The 13,548-nt window shown below is 46.2% G+C and overlaps 1 protein-coding gene across 1 annotated transcript in view; it reads right to left on the bottom strand.

Moving 5' to 3' along the window:
• CLSTN2 (calsyntenin 2) overlaps window positions 1–13,548 on the bottom strand; it is a 483,511-nt gene that overhangs the window by 133,601 nt on the left and 336,362 nt on the right. The window contains exons 3-5 of the mRNA XM_038571050.1: window positions 7,899–8,094; window positions 7,013–7,221; window positions 313–462 (exon numbers count right to left, since the gene is read on the bottom strand). Coding sequence (XP_038426978.1) covers window positions 313–462; window positions 7,013–7,221; window positions 7,899–8,094 — 555 coding nt within the window. The remainder of the gene's footprint in view (window positions 1–312; window positions 463–7,012; window positions 7,222–7,898; window positions 8,095–13,548) is intronic.

Genomic DNA, 13,548 nt, shown 5'->3' with positions numbered 1-13,548 from the left:
CCTGAGCACTGTGCGATAATTACTATTGATCCCAAAGTGTCATGAGATTTTAGAAAGGGTGCACTGGACAAAATGGGGCACGTGACATTAGATGAGTTGCCTCAGACGTTCTCAAGCTGTAAAATAGTGGTAATATGTCACCCAGGAGTTGTAAGAATCAACAAGCTACTCTACTTTTTTGCAGCAGAGTGACCACGCTTAAAAAAATTCCTCTAGCTACTTGTTGTGATGATTTTTAGGAACAGATCTAGCACCTTCTATACACCAGGCTAAGCTGCCTTCACTCAACAGGATCAACAAGAGATGGCCCACCTTGCCAGCCAGGCTTGCAAACTGGCTTCACATCCACCTGCACCAGCGTGTCCTGAGCGGCCGGCTTCTGTCCACAGTCATAGGCGGTCACCAGGATCTCGTACTGGCGTTGCTTGTCATAGCTCAGCTTCTCAGTATTTCTAATGTTGCCTGAGGACACAGGGAGATTTAAAATTGTTTCAGATCCAGTCAACCACACTGCAGTTCTTTTATTTTTTCCTTTAAATTAATTTTTGTTAACTTATACTGTATTGCTAGTTTCAGAGGTAGAATTTGGTGCAGTTCTTTAAAAATCCCTCCTCCACTCCTCTAACCTTCACTAGAATGGAATGACCCCTTTCCTTACCATCTTGTACAAATAAGGGCAAACAGGGGGCATGGCTTTCACACGTGGTCTGCTTGTGCCTTGGCGGCAGAGTCCCAGGAACCACTGGCTGGAGGCACCCGACTGTGAGACAGGACTACTGGGGAATTCCAAGCACACGTCCAGAACCCAATTGGTGTGTTTGTTAGTAATGGGTTGTCAGAAAATTCCCTCCTCAAGTGTGCCCATGTGGTCGTGTCCTCGTTGATGTAGGGCACCAATGCTCATCTGCCATGAAATCTCTGGGAAAAAGATGGGATTCAGAAATGTCCTGACACATATTTTTCAACATCTGGGCTTGTTGCCAGGAATGTTCACTGCCTCTTCTCACATTATTTTGCTACCAAATAGGAAGTAAAATCAATAAGAAAACGTGTGACCTCCCTTCTGAAAGCTATACAGAATAACGGATTCCTTGCCCTGGTGGCAAAGACATTTTTCTTCTCCAAGAGCGACTGAACCATTTTTCTGGACCATTTGTGAGTTTTTGTTCCCGTGGGTTGATACTATAATTCAGAAATGTGTATTTGATAATTAATGAGCAAAATTCTGATAGACCATTTTTGCTGAAACACAGTTTTGGTTCTAAGGAACGAAGAAAGGCCCAGCGTGCCTTTAATACTTCCCGGTTTTTTATTCCAAGGGAGTGAAGTCTTCCTTTGCGGGGGATAATTTCATTCTTGCCTTTTTTCTGATAGTGGAGCTGACAGCAAATTACAACTCCAATGTTATCATTATCCTTCAGCAGAAGTGAAATTAAGAAAATGGAAATTTAAAAACAAACCAACACACTAATAAGCAAACATGGAATGGCTGACTCAAGTATATTTTTACATTTCATCAAAACTAAGGGAAAAACACCCTAATGAGCTTTCTTCCATTTCATTGGATATCTATGGCTCCCATGAACTGAGGCAACAGGGACGAAGGCAAGAAAGCCTGGGGAGTTACCAAAGCCACAAAATGTCTTAAAGCTCAGGAGAGTTGACGTCTGATCATGCACCACTAGTAAAACAGTCCTCAGTGCCAGGCATGGGCAGGGCTCCTCTTGTGGGAGCCGTGGCTGTAAGGTGGGAAGCAGAGTTCCTACAAAGCTGCCCAAGACGTGGGATCCAGAATTAGGACCATTTATCCCGCTGTCTGCTCCATACTGCTTTCTAAAAAATGTAGCCACAGCCACTGAATTGAAGTAAAATGTAGTTTAACAAAGCCAATCAAAAATCTCTGAAAATGGGTTTGATGTGTTTTTGGCCTTGGGCCTGGTGTTCAGAATCCCTTTCACTCCCCCCCCCCACCCCCCAATGTTAGCTACATCTCAGCTCAGGACCCCCCAGGGCTAGAGCATCTCAGTGCTGGGTTGGTAAGGTTCCCTGTGGGTTCTGTTAGCAACCTAGTTTGTGGTTAGAGACCTCACAGGGGAGGAATTCTTGCAGGTGGAAGCACCGCGATATAACCACGGGAAGTATGTTTCAGCAACATCAAATTGAATTTTGAACAAAAAGTTTTGACTTTCCCTTTCTTTAAAGTTAAATAGCTCTCAAAAGATATGCCTTTCGAAAGAGGAAGGCTCAGGGCTTACAAGCCGTGTGACATTAAGCAGACCCAACACTATTGACCGCGGTAGAAAAATAAACACACAGGCGGCAGTCCTTGGCCTGGTGAGCCGCCGCCACGTCCTAGCAAGTCCTGATGAAGCTGTCTGAGAAGCTAAAGTACTTCCTCCGCCACCACTGACTTCATGCATGTGAGAGTGGGTTTCACTGCCTGGAATTTGAAGCCTTAGGTCAAATATAAGTGTATAATGTTGTGACCAATTACGGTGCTGGGGAGAGTCCTGTTCAGATAAGACACACATCTAAACATTTTTGGAAGCTCAAAAAGCCACCCATTTTTGCTCCTGTTACAACTGCATTATTTTCCCACATTTGAATGATTTCTCCTAATAGTGCCTTCGGAGGAGACCTGAGTCCACAGTTAGCCCAGGTGAGTAGGAGTTCCTGGGCCTATTTCTCTGGTCCAGAGAAATGTGGAAGCTAACTCTCAAAGAACAATCAGTACCTCCCTTGCATATGAGTGAAGGTATTTTAAAAACTGAGGCAGGGTGGAGGTACAATGAGACAAGCATGCTGACCTGCACCCTCCTTCCAATGGAATTTAAATGGGAATAACGCTTTTGGAAAGTCATACAAACACTAGTCACTTTGCAACTGCTCATGCCTTTTGGGCATGCAATTCCACATCTGAAAAACTGATTCCCGGGCAAATGATAAAAATTGTAGATACAAGTGCAAATATGTTCGCCTAAGCATTATTTCTTTCAGTGAAAAATAATTTAAAAACCGGCTGCCTGATATTAAGGGAAGACCTAAGTAAAGGCGTCTATGCATCAGATGGAATGTTTTTAGCACTAAAAGTGGTAATTATGAAGCATTTTTAAGGGTCGAAAAAATCCGTACAACTGAATGTTAAGTGAAAGGGGGAAGATAAAGAGAAACAAGGAAAGTGTGGTCTTACTTTTGTTAAAAAATTTCATTGAAAAAGTATTGGTGGAATGTTAATAATGGCTATCTTTGGTGGGATTACAGGTGATTTATTTCCTTCTTCACACTTTTCTATGGTTTCTAAATTACAACGGGCATGTGTTACTTTTCTATTCAGATGAAAAAGAAATGTTTTCATTTACTTTAAAATAAGCAGACTCCAGGGCACACTTTGCCCAGAGGCAGCAGAGTCCCATTACTCACCAGGGCAGCCTGCTGCCAAAGACAGGCTGCCTGGGGACCACACAATTGCTGGAAAAGAAGAAATGTCTGCCGAGGGATGACTGGGTGTCATGGAGACCCCGGCTGCTCCCTCTGGTCATCCCTGAATGTGGCTGAGAGCTTGGTTTGTGCTGATACTCTGGTGAGCACCTAGCTGGTAGCACATCCACCGCTCACACAGGCACAGTACTTAGCATAGGTATTTAATTCCCATTTTTACCTGCAAGGATCTGAGGCAAGGTTACATAACTTGTCAAAGATCTCTCTCTGTCTGTCTCTCTCTCTCTCTCTCTCTCTCACACACACACACACACACACACACACACACACACACACACAAAGTAAAGGATGCAGGATTCAGATGCAACTTTGTAGTTTTGAACTAAAAAAACCTAGCCATGCATTCCTGTCAGACATCACTGAGGATTCTGTGATAACATCACTGGTGGGAAGGTGTAAGGGCTGATGCTCAGGGGATCTGGGCTCCACTCCCAATTCTGCTACCAGGGTGACAGGTGCTGTTAGGCAAGCTCTTTATACTTTAGGATTCAGTTTTTCCATCCATTCAATGGGAATGAGAACCTAGGCCCTACTGATCTCATAGAGACCAGCCAAGTCCCAGGAGATGGGGAGCGGGGAGCCATCTGAAGTGAATCCAGAACTTTCTGAGAGGGAGTAGGATGTCACCAACTCAGTCACTTGCTCATAATTTCAGCCTGGAATAACCTTCATGTCCCAATCACCCAGGTAAATATTTGATGATTGCGGCACCATGAATGGAGCATTCCCTAGCTGCCAGGTACCCTGTGAACATCCTCCCTGGGGTGGCTTTCCTGAGGTCTCACAACCCCACAAGAAGGCAGGGGCGGTGGCTGCCCCGATTTCACAGGGAAGGAATTCAAACAGAGGGAAGCCTACGACCTCTGGTAGGAAAAGGTTGAGTCTGGGGCTATGACAGGTCAAGCTGAATGCACCTAATGTCTTCTATCCCCTCTGCTGTCCTGCTTCCCTTCTTTCCCCCCCACAGACAAAGAGCCTGGCAGGTTGGAGGGGCCAGGAGCCATCTACCTGCAGTGACGGGGCTTCAATGAGGGAACCCCAAACTCAGCAGTACTTTCTCTGATGTGCATGCAAAGAACTTCTTCAAGGAGCCTGGAAGGTCGCTGGGAGAAGTGATGGATAAGGGCCAACTGGGAAGCTCATTAGAATGGGAGCAGCCGCTTCTGTGTCTGCCCCTGGGTCCTGCCTTCATTACTTGGAGGACTGCTTTTGTAAACCTCACTGTCGGGGGCCCACACTCCCTGGGAGTGCCCACTCTCCTCTTCATCTAATGTTGTAAACCAATGTTGGAGGCAGAGGCTTGGCAAAGGACCATTACTCACTTTTAATGAGACAGCTAGGGAAATAAATTGGCATATGTTAGTGAAATGGCTCATCAAGGTGAGTAATTATCTTCATGACTGGGGCAGTTTACCCTCAGATGAAAGGATATGCATCTCATCTCCCATTGGGCTGTGACTCTCCAGAACGAAGGCAGGAGGTCAAGTGGAGCTTGACCACTCATCACTGATACCTCCGCTTGTCGAGTCTTGCTCTTCACCAAGGACTCATCACTCCCTAAATTCCAAAGCTTTGGTGGACAGGGACCACACAGTTGATTATAGGGGAACAGAAAAAGACAAAGCAGTTGTTTTGTATTTTATGGAGTGGTGTGTGTGCATGCACGAATGCCCGTGTGTGCACGTGCATGCACCTGTGTGTGTATTTAATGTGTGTGAGACATGTGTCTGTGTGTTGGGGACAAGCCAGCCACTAAATAGGGCCTGTAGGAAAAGCTATCAGGAAGCAGTTCTGACAGGCTCTACTACTTGAAATTACCTACTTCTTAGCCCTGAACCAATCTTTAAAGTCCACTAATTTCTCCTTTGCCTTCTTGTGCACTGATGCACTGATCTGTGTTCCACACGGTGAGCATTTAGCACTGTCCAGGTTTGTAGCTGTCATTTCCACAGGTTTTATCATTCTACAAGGAAACTGCCTTACTACTATTTTGTCTGTTTCATGAACGTTGATTTCATCCTCCAAGGCAGATCATAAACCGCTGGAGGTCAGGGACGAGGGTGTCTCCTTGGCTCCCATCCCTTACGGAACCTGCTGCAGTTCTCAGGATACAGAAGCCTGGGTCACAGGATAAGTTTCTCCCTGGTCTCAACATCAAGGAGCACTGGGAGCCATGATGATACACAAGCAGGTGACTGATGGTACTTCTCTCTAGGCCTTGGCTATTACGAGGCTCTGAGTGAATCCACTGCCTAACCCTGGCTCGTGGTATGCTTTATGCACCACCCTCGCCCTGGATGCCACCTGGGTCTCTATTTTTTATTTTGACTTTCTTTCCACTGGATGGTAAGCTCCATGTGGGCAGGCCCATGTCTGTTTTGAGTTCCACTCTGTCTCCATTCCCAGTTTCCAGCATCATGCTTGGCGCTCAATGAATATTTACAGGAGTAGATGAACTTCAGGTTTTGCAACATTTGCATCTTTATGCACTACTATATGATCCTATTTGAAACAAAGTGGGGATGATATATATATATATATCTCCCACATACTCATGCAATTAAATAATATACTTGGCAAATAATGATCGTTTAATATGGAGTTATTCAAAATTGCATTTAAAGTGGGCTGAGTCGATTGGGCCTCTGACTGTGGTGCTTACACTACAACAAGCTTTTTATTAATGATGATGGGGAATTAGACATGTGACTTTATAGGACTGTTTTCAGTTCAGTAAGTTCATTTGGAATTGGGGAGTGGTGGTCGGCAAAGTATAGCCCACAAGCCAAATCTAGTTGACTACCTGTTTCTGCACTCCTGTGAGCTAAAAAATGATTTGTGCATCTTAAGTGACTGGAAAAAATCAAAAGACAGATAATATTCTGGACCACATGAAAATCACAGGAAATTCAAATATTAGTGCCCATAAATAAAGTTTTATTGGCATACTGCCACAATCCTCCATGGGGTGGCAGAAATTCCCAAAGACTCTGGCAAGCCCATTAAAGATTCCTAAATTAATCTAAGCTTAGAAGGTGTTCCCAAAAATCTTAGAAGGTGTTCCCAAAAATCTCCACCTCCTCTCTTAGCTTTGTCTGTTTGTTTGGTTTGAGAGCAGGAAGCAGATGACTGGGGTGAGGATTAGTGTCACAACTTGTGATATAGGAAAGGGACCCAGATATGGCCGAGTTGATGGTATGGCAATTAGAAAATTCTACCAGAAAACCATCCTGTCTTCAGTATCCAGATGTGTGGCATTATGAGTTCTATGGATTGTATTCATTGAGTAGGTTTCCAAGCTGTTTTGGGGGTATTGTAGACCTGGCTATGTGCTGCTGATAATGTGAGGCCATCCCCTCTAGTGTGGGACTGAGTTCTGGGTTATGGAGCCTACGTCATGGATGGCAAGGAAATTGTCACCTGCCATGGACATTTGGAGCCCCACCTGGCCTTCTGAGAGGGGGTGGTGGAGTTGTTTCCCTGCCTCCCACCAGGGTCCTCTCGGGACACTCACCATTTCTGTCAATGGCAAAAGGCACGTCAGTTGTGACGATTTCATAGTTGCAAATCTGGCTGTACTGGGGGGAGCAGTCCTCGTCGACGGCCTCCACCTGCAGGATGCTGTCGTAGATCTTCCCCTCTGTCACGACTGCCTTGTAGGCTGGCTCTTTGAAGGTGGGAGCAAACTCATTGACGTCCTTCACCTGGATGTGGACCACGGCCCTGGGACCGCACACAGGAAGGAAGAGATGGCGGTGAAGGGAGGATGACGCCGTCCTCCCACGCCTCCCATAGGCACTGACCCCAGGGCCCAGGGAGCAGAGAAACCACAGCCAGTCAGGACAGTTGTCATCTGAGCTTTCTGTCTGCCTGCCCACTGGAGATGCCTCCACCTGTCCCTTCCCTGGTCCTGAGATGAATCCGCCCTTTCTCCGGCCTTCCCTGCTACCCAGCTCTGGGCAATGATTCCCTCGAGATCACCTCCCCTTTTCCTTATTCATTCCTCTTCTGTTCAGTGAGAACTTAACCACTCTGACACCATGTTAGGCTCAGAGCCCAACTCCATAGGGAGACAGAACTTAAACTAAAAAGTGCCATGACAGAGACAAGCATGTGGCACATCAGAAACCCAGAGAAGGGCCCCAATCAGGTGTGCAGGGAAGGGCTGGCTCAGGGGAGGCTTTTCAGAAGTGACACCTGGATGACACCTGAACACAAGCCTGCTGGTGGCAGAGGAATGCCTTCCTGCGAAGCTGAGGGGCAGAGGATTACAGGTGGAGCCTTGGAGAACCAGCCAGTGGTTGAGCACCCCGGTGTGACCCCTGGGTATGCTGGCCTGAAGAGCAGTGTGTGGTCCCCACGGGGGGTGGGGTAGCAGGGAGCCCTGTCAGGCCACTCACTTGTGCGACTTCTTCCAGGCTGTCTCCCGGGGCCCTGCGCCACAGTCATAGGCCTGGATGATGAACGTGTACTCCTTCTGCAGCTCACAGTCGATGGGGCTCTTGGCTCGCAGCCGGCCCTCTCCTGACGTCTTGTTGAGCACCACCGCCTCAAAGGGCAGCTCCTGGCCGTGGATCTTGAATGCACAAATTTCCCCTGTGGAAGGATGGAAGACAGCGGATGGGGACCCTGAGAATTTCCAGGCCGAAGACAGAGTTTCTCCTGGACCCAATTTGCAAACCCCAAAACCTCCGGGCCATTTCCTCCAAACAAAAAAATTGTCAAACTAGAAGAAGAGGCCTCTGGAGACCCAGAGCAACATGCTCATTTCATGGATGGTAAAATTAAAGTGGTTCACACATAGAAATGTCAACCATCAAGTGTATCTGGCGGAAAAAAGGGGAGTCATGGTGTAGGGAGTGCTGGCTGATTCCCAGTTTGCTGCTTTTCCTAGCAGCTCTCCCCACTTGCCCTCTGCCCAGTGCGAGAATAAAGATTTTGCCCACGGCCTACAGATAAATGAGTGCAGAGCAAAGAGAAAAAGGCCAAAGCTTTCACAGTGTTTTGTGCCTGAAACCAGAAGCATGAACATTGAGAGGAACTTGCTAAAAATACAGACTCCCAGGTCCCACCAGGCCTTCCTGAATCAGAATCTGCATTGTGTTTGCTTATTTATTTATTTATTTATTTATTTATTTATTTATTTATTTATTTATTTATTTATTTATTTTTTAACCAGGGTGCCTGGGAAGGTAATTTGTTTGCTCACTCAATGTAAGCAGCACTGCTCTGTCCTGTCCTGGCTTAAATACGCCACGTTGCTGCGGCCAGCTTCCCACCCCAGCCCTCCGTTCTTTCTCTCCCCCCACCACTTCCCTGTGGGGAGAGGGGCACCACTCAGTTGCAATTTTCTCTCATAACAGTGGGGGTGAATCTATGTGAGTTCCAGAATCCCCGTGGAGCCTGAAAAAGCTAACTTCGTAAAGAGCTGAACATGATGTGAAATTAATGCATTTCTCCCCCTCAGCTGGGTTAATGTGTAGTATAACTATTTTTCTGCATTAAAATTATAAGACCGTGAAAACATCTTCTTTTTCTCCATTGATGGATATTTATTTCTTGAACCCTGACTGCAAGTAAGCCCTGGAGTGAGTGCCTTGGGAAGTACTGAAAAGTTGAGACACATTCTCTCCCTATCTTGTCGGGGAGACCATGTGTAGATGTCCAGAAAGATAATTCATGGTGCAGAGGACTGTGTGAGCACCAGGACAGCAGAGAGTTTAGCTCTAGGCTGCTGGGGGATAAAACACAGACTCGGAGCCCAGAGGCCAGGACTCACATTCTAGGTTTGCCACAAACTCGCTGCTGTAGTCAAATTATATTGACTCTGGGTCTCAGTTGTGTCACCTATAAAATGGCCCAGGAGATGGTGTTGGAGGAGGGCATCTACCCTGAGATGCCCCAACCCGGGTCTGACATCATCCCAGCCACACTGCTGGGGCTTGGGTGAGGGGCCTAGTGTGCATAGTTTAAGGGGGTCCTCACTCTTTGGGCAACCAGGTGTCTTCTTGCCTCTAGTCCAGGTGTGGCCAGCTGTTCCAAAGAGGAACAGTCTCCCGACACTGTGGGGAGAAGGGGTAACATGATCTTATATGTGCTCTGTGCCAGGCACCGAGCTCCGTATCTCCACCCAGGTGAATATTAGCCAAACGTCATAGAAAATCTGGAGGTAGGTGTTTTATTCCAGTTTGTAAAATTAAAAAGGAAGAGGGGGGGAGGAGAGGGGGAGAAAAGGGAGGAGGAGGGGAAAGAGAATCAGAATCAGAGAGGTTATTACCTGCTCCAGGTCACAGAGCTGAGGTTGGTGTAGGCCCCAGGTATGGCTGACTCTGGAGCCATGCCCTTTCTACTCCACCGCACCCTCATAAGCAGCCCCATAACTTCAAGGGGACTGCGCTGGGGACTGCTTCTGGTAGCATTCTATATTCCCATTCAAGTCTCACTCTGGAGAGAAATCCCCCATTTTACATATAGGAAGCATGCCCTGATCTCTTACTAACAATGTTTTCTGAGATGGTCAATCAATACCAATCTTACCTGTAGGCTTTTATTTTTTATTATTTCATCGATCCTCAATTTCATTACGAGTGCTCCATTTTCACAACCCCCCCCACCCCCACCCACGGACATTTCTCCGATGTGGGTGAGGAATAATGGACAAGACAGGTTGCAGACAAGGCCTAACAAGAAGGACGGGCCCCATTCCACCACCGTTGCTCAAGATCGGTGGTGTCACTGTACTGCCTCTCGGGCAAAGTTAGCTCTGCAGCCTTATAGGGCGGAAGGGCAGGTTTTGTCTGATTCTCGAGTTTAAGTTCTCTTCTGTGTTGGCTGGAGTTGAATGGATGAACTTCTGAAATGCCTGCCTTGTGATTCTACCCCGAGATCAATGCCAATATGGGAATATTACCAGCGAATGTGCCCAGCCCAGCTCTGGGGCAGACTCTGGCGTGCCCAACCACTACATGATTATAGGACCAATCAGGCCATTTTTCTTTGAAGAGTCAAGTTAAACTGAAAATAAATGAGAGTAATTTTCTGTTGGAAACATTTGATCACAACTAAAGTGGTTCTTAAGACTCAGAAATCCTTAACAAGCGGGAAGGAGAGGATGGAGGAAAAAAGGAGGCACGGCGGAGGGAGAGAGACACAGGAAGCCTTAAGGCCACACATTTCATCTAAGTCCAGCTCAGTTGAAATTCAATAGGACCAGAACTTTCTGAGAGCTGAGTAAGCGCCAGGCCCCATGCTGGGCCCGGAGACACAAAGGATCCCTTAAAACACAAGGAGAGCCTATCATCCAGCACTCATTATCTAGAAGAGACAGCAAGTAAACAAGTGCCACAGGATGCTCACGTAGTCTCACCAGTTTGGGCTGAGACAGGATTTAGCCTCTTGTGAGCAAAAACTAGAATTCATGCCACCCTCATTTATCTAACCTCTTCATCTGACCCTTGTGCTCCAGTTGCAAAAACATTCAATCATTTTTTTTTTTTTTTTACCCACTCATTCACCTTATGGACATTTATTAGGAACTATGTGCCTAATAGGTGACACATTAGTGAACAAAACCTGGTCCTAAACAGACCTGGTCCTGGCCTATATGCTGCTGGCAGTTCAGTGGGAGGACCCTAAGCCATCTGATAATCACAGCCTTCAATGGAGAATGGTGACCACGATGTGATTGGAGGAGAGCTCCAAGGTGCCGAGGAAGTTCTGACCTGTCAGCAGGGCAGGGAGAGCTACCTCAGGATGTGACAGCTGAGCTGAGATTACAGAAGAAGAAAGGCCAAGAAGGAGAGAACCAGTTTCAGGCAGAGGAGCACAAAATTCCAGAGCGTTCACGATGCATGGGAATCCGGAGGCCTCAGAATGAGAAGATAAGCGTGTGACGTCTATGATTGAGGAAGCAGGGAGCTGACCACCCTAAAAGGCACCCTTTCTGTTTGGAAAGAAACACCCACAATTGTTTTGGATGCAGAAAGAGGGCAGGGGCGTTTTAAAACCCATGACCAAGCAAAGAACCCCGTGGTATCCTTTCTTACACACGTTACGTCCCTGTAGTAGTCGATCGCTTCTGCTGGAAATGGCAGAGAGGAAGAGGACAGTTAGGACAGCCTATGGTTCCTTTTGTTTGGGGCTGTCCTTCCTATCAGTAGGCCTCGGGCAGAGAGTGTGGATCAGATGTGTGCATACCAAGAAGCAAAATAAAAACAGTTGAGTCCCGTTTGTGTTTGCGTGGCATTTACACTGCTCTGGTGAAGAATGAAATACATATGCACACATGAGCTATGAAATGTAAATTCTTTAATTTGGGGAGACCCTGCACAGCAGTTACTGCTCTTCTATTTGCATTTAAGACTGGCATTGCACGGTATAAGGATGAATGGTAAAATTTACGCTCATAATTTCACATTTTAATTTGTCTTTTCCTAGAACGACACCAAATAGCAAATTTAGAACACCACAAGTTGAGAGAGGATCTGTGGAAGAAAGGTCCCAGGATGGAGTGCTGAGGGGGAAGGATACTTAAAACTGCAGTTCCCAGCACCAGTATGTGACTCAATTGGGCTGTTTCCATCTTTTGTGAGGCCTGCCACTAGGATTTGTTATTAGTGATAAAGGATTGCAGTGTGTGTGTGTGTGTGTGTGTGTGTGTGTGTGTGTGTGTGTGAGGGAAGGGGTGGTGTGCTTAAAGTAAAAGTTTGTCACGATGATGACAAGTGGTGGTTTCCAGAGAAAAATATGCTTTTTTTGGTAGGAGAGCAGCACACATGGATGCGTATACTGGACCAACAATGGGCTCTGTGTGCAAGTGAGACCAGCAGCACCAGGCCATGGCCTCAGGAGGCCAACCTCGGCTTCCCCAAAGGCCTCCTTGGGAGGCCAGACCAGAAGAGGGGCCTGGGCAGTGTCTGGGGAGGGCATGATGGCTCCCTCCCTCAGCACCCCTGTCTATCTCACCTTTACCTTCTCTTCCTCAGTAACGCCCCTCCCTACACCCCACAGATACTTGCACAGCTGTCTCTTAAGTCCTCTCATCAGATTCTTGGAGAAATGAATGAAATTGATGAATGAATGGGTGAATGAAATACATTTTTAGAATCTATTTTGTTCCTACCCTTGAATACCCTTGAACAACAGGTTGTGTTGATTTCAGTTTTCAGATGGGGAAACTGAGTTCTCAGCTTAAGTGAACCACCCAAAGTCCCTTTAATAGTAAGGAGCGGATTGAGGACTGATTTAGACCCCCCAATTCTAAATCCAACACACTCTTTGTTCTTTCTTGTTGTTTATCACTAGGTGAGACTGACATTCTAGGACAGGGGTTCTCTAAATGTGATCTATGGACCACTGGGTTCCCCAAGACCCCTAGTGTGGTTCACAAATTCAAAATTATTACTCTATTAAGACATTATTTGACTTTTTCATTGTGGTGATACTTGCACTGATGGTATTAAAGCAATGATGAATAAAAGTGCTAGTGCCCGGGGGCGTGGGTGGCTCAGTCAGTTAAGCATCTGCCCTCAGCTCAGGTCATGATCGTGGGGTCCTGGGATGGAGCCCCACATCAGATTCCCTGATCAATGGGAATCTGCTTCTCCCTCTCCTCCCCGCTTATGCTCTCTTTCGTTATCTCTGTCTCTCTCTCTCAAATAAATAAATCTTAAAAAAAAAAAAAAAGTGCTGATACCCTAGTAGCACCTAGCTGCATTCTTTATTACACAGAGTTGGAGTAAAAAAAAAAAAAAAAAGTTAATTTCACTTAAGAATGACTTGAATAATGCAGTAAATATTAATTTAATTAAATCTCAATCCTCGAGTACACATCTTTTTAATATTCTGTATAACAAAGTGGAAAGTATACATAAAGAAGCTTGCATAGCAAAGTGTGCTAGTGCGTCTCTGAGAAAAGCCTTTGCGTGAGGTGAGTGAGAACTGAACCTTTTTTCATAGAAAGCCTTTTTTCCTTGAAAATGATTTATGGACAAACGATGTTTATTCAAACTGGACTGTGTGGTAGACTTTTTTGTAAAGTAAGCCCGCCAC

Source organism: Canis lupus, chromosome 23, assembly GCF_011100685.1.
Source record: "Canis lupus familiaris isolate Mischka breed German Shepherd chromosome 23, alternate assembly UU_Cfam_GSD_1.0, whole genome shotgun sequence".
NCBI classification, from domain to species: Eukaryota; Metazoa; Chordata; class Mammalia; order Carnivora; family Canidae; genus Canis; species Canis lupus.
This window is presented reverse-complemented; position numbering and strand designations above follow the sequence as displayed.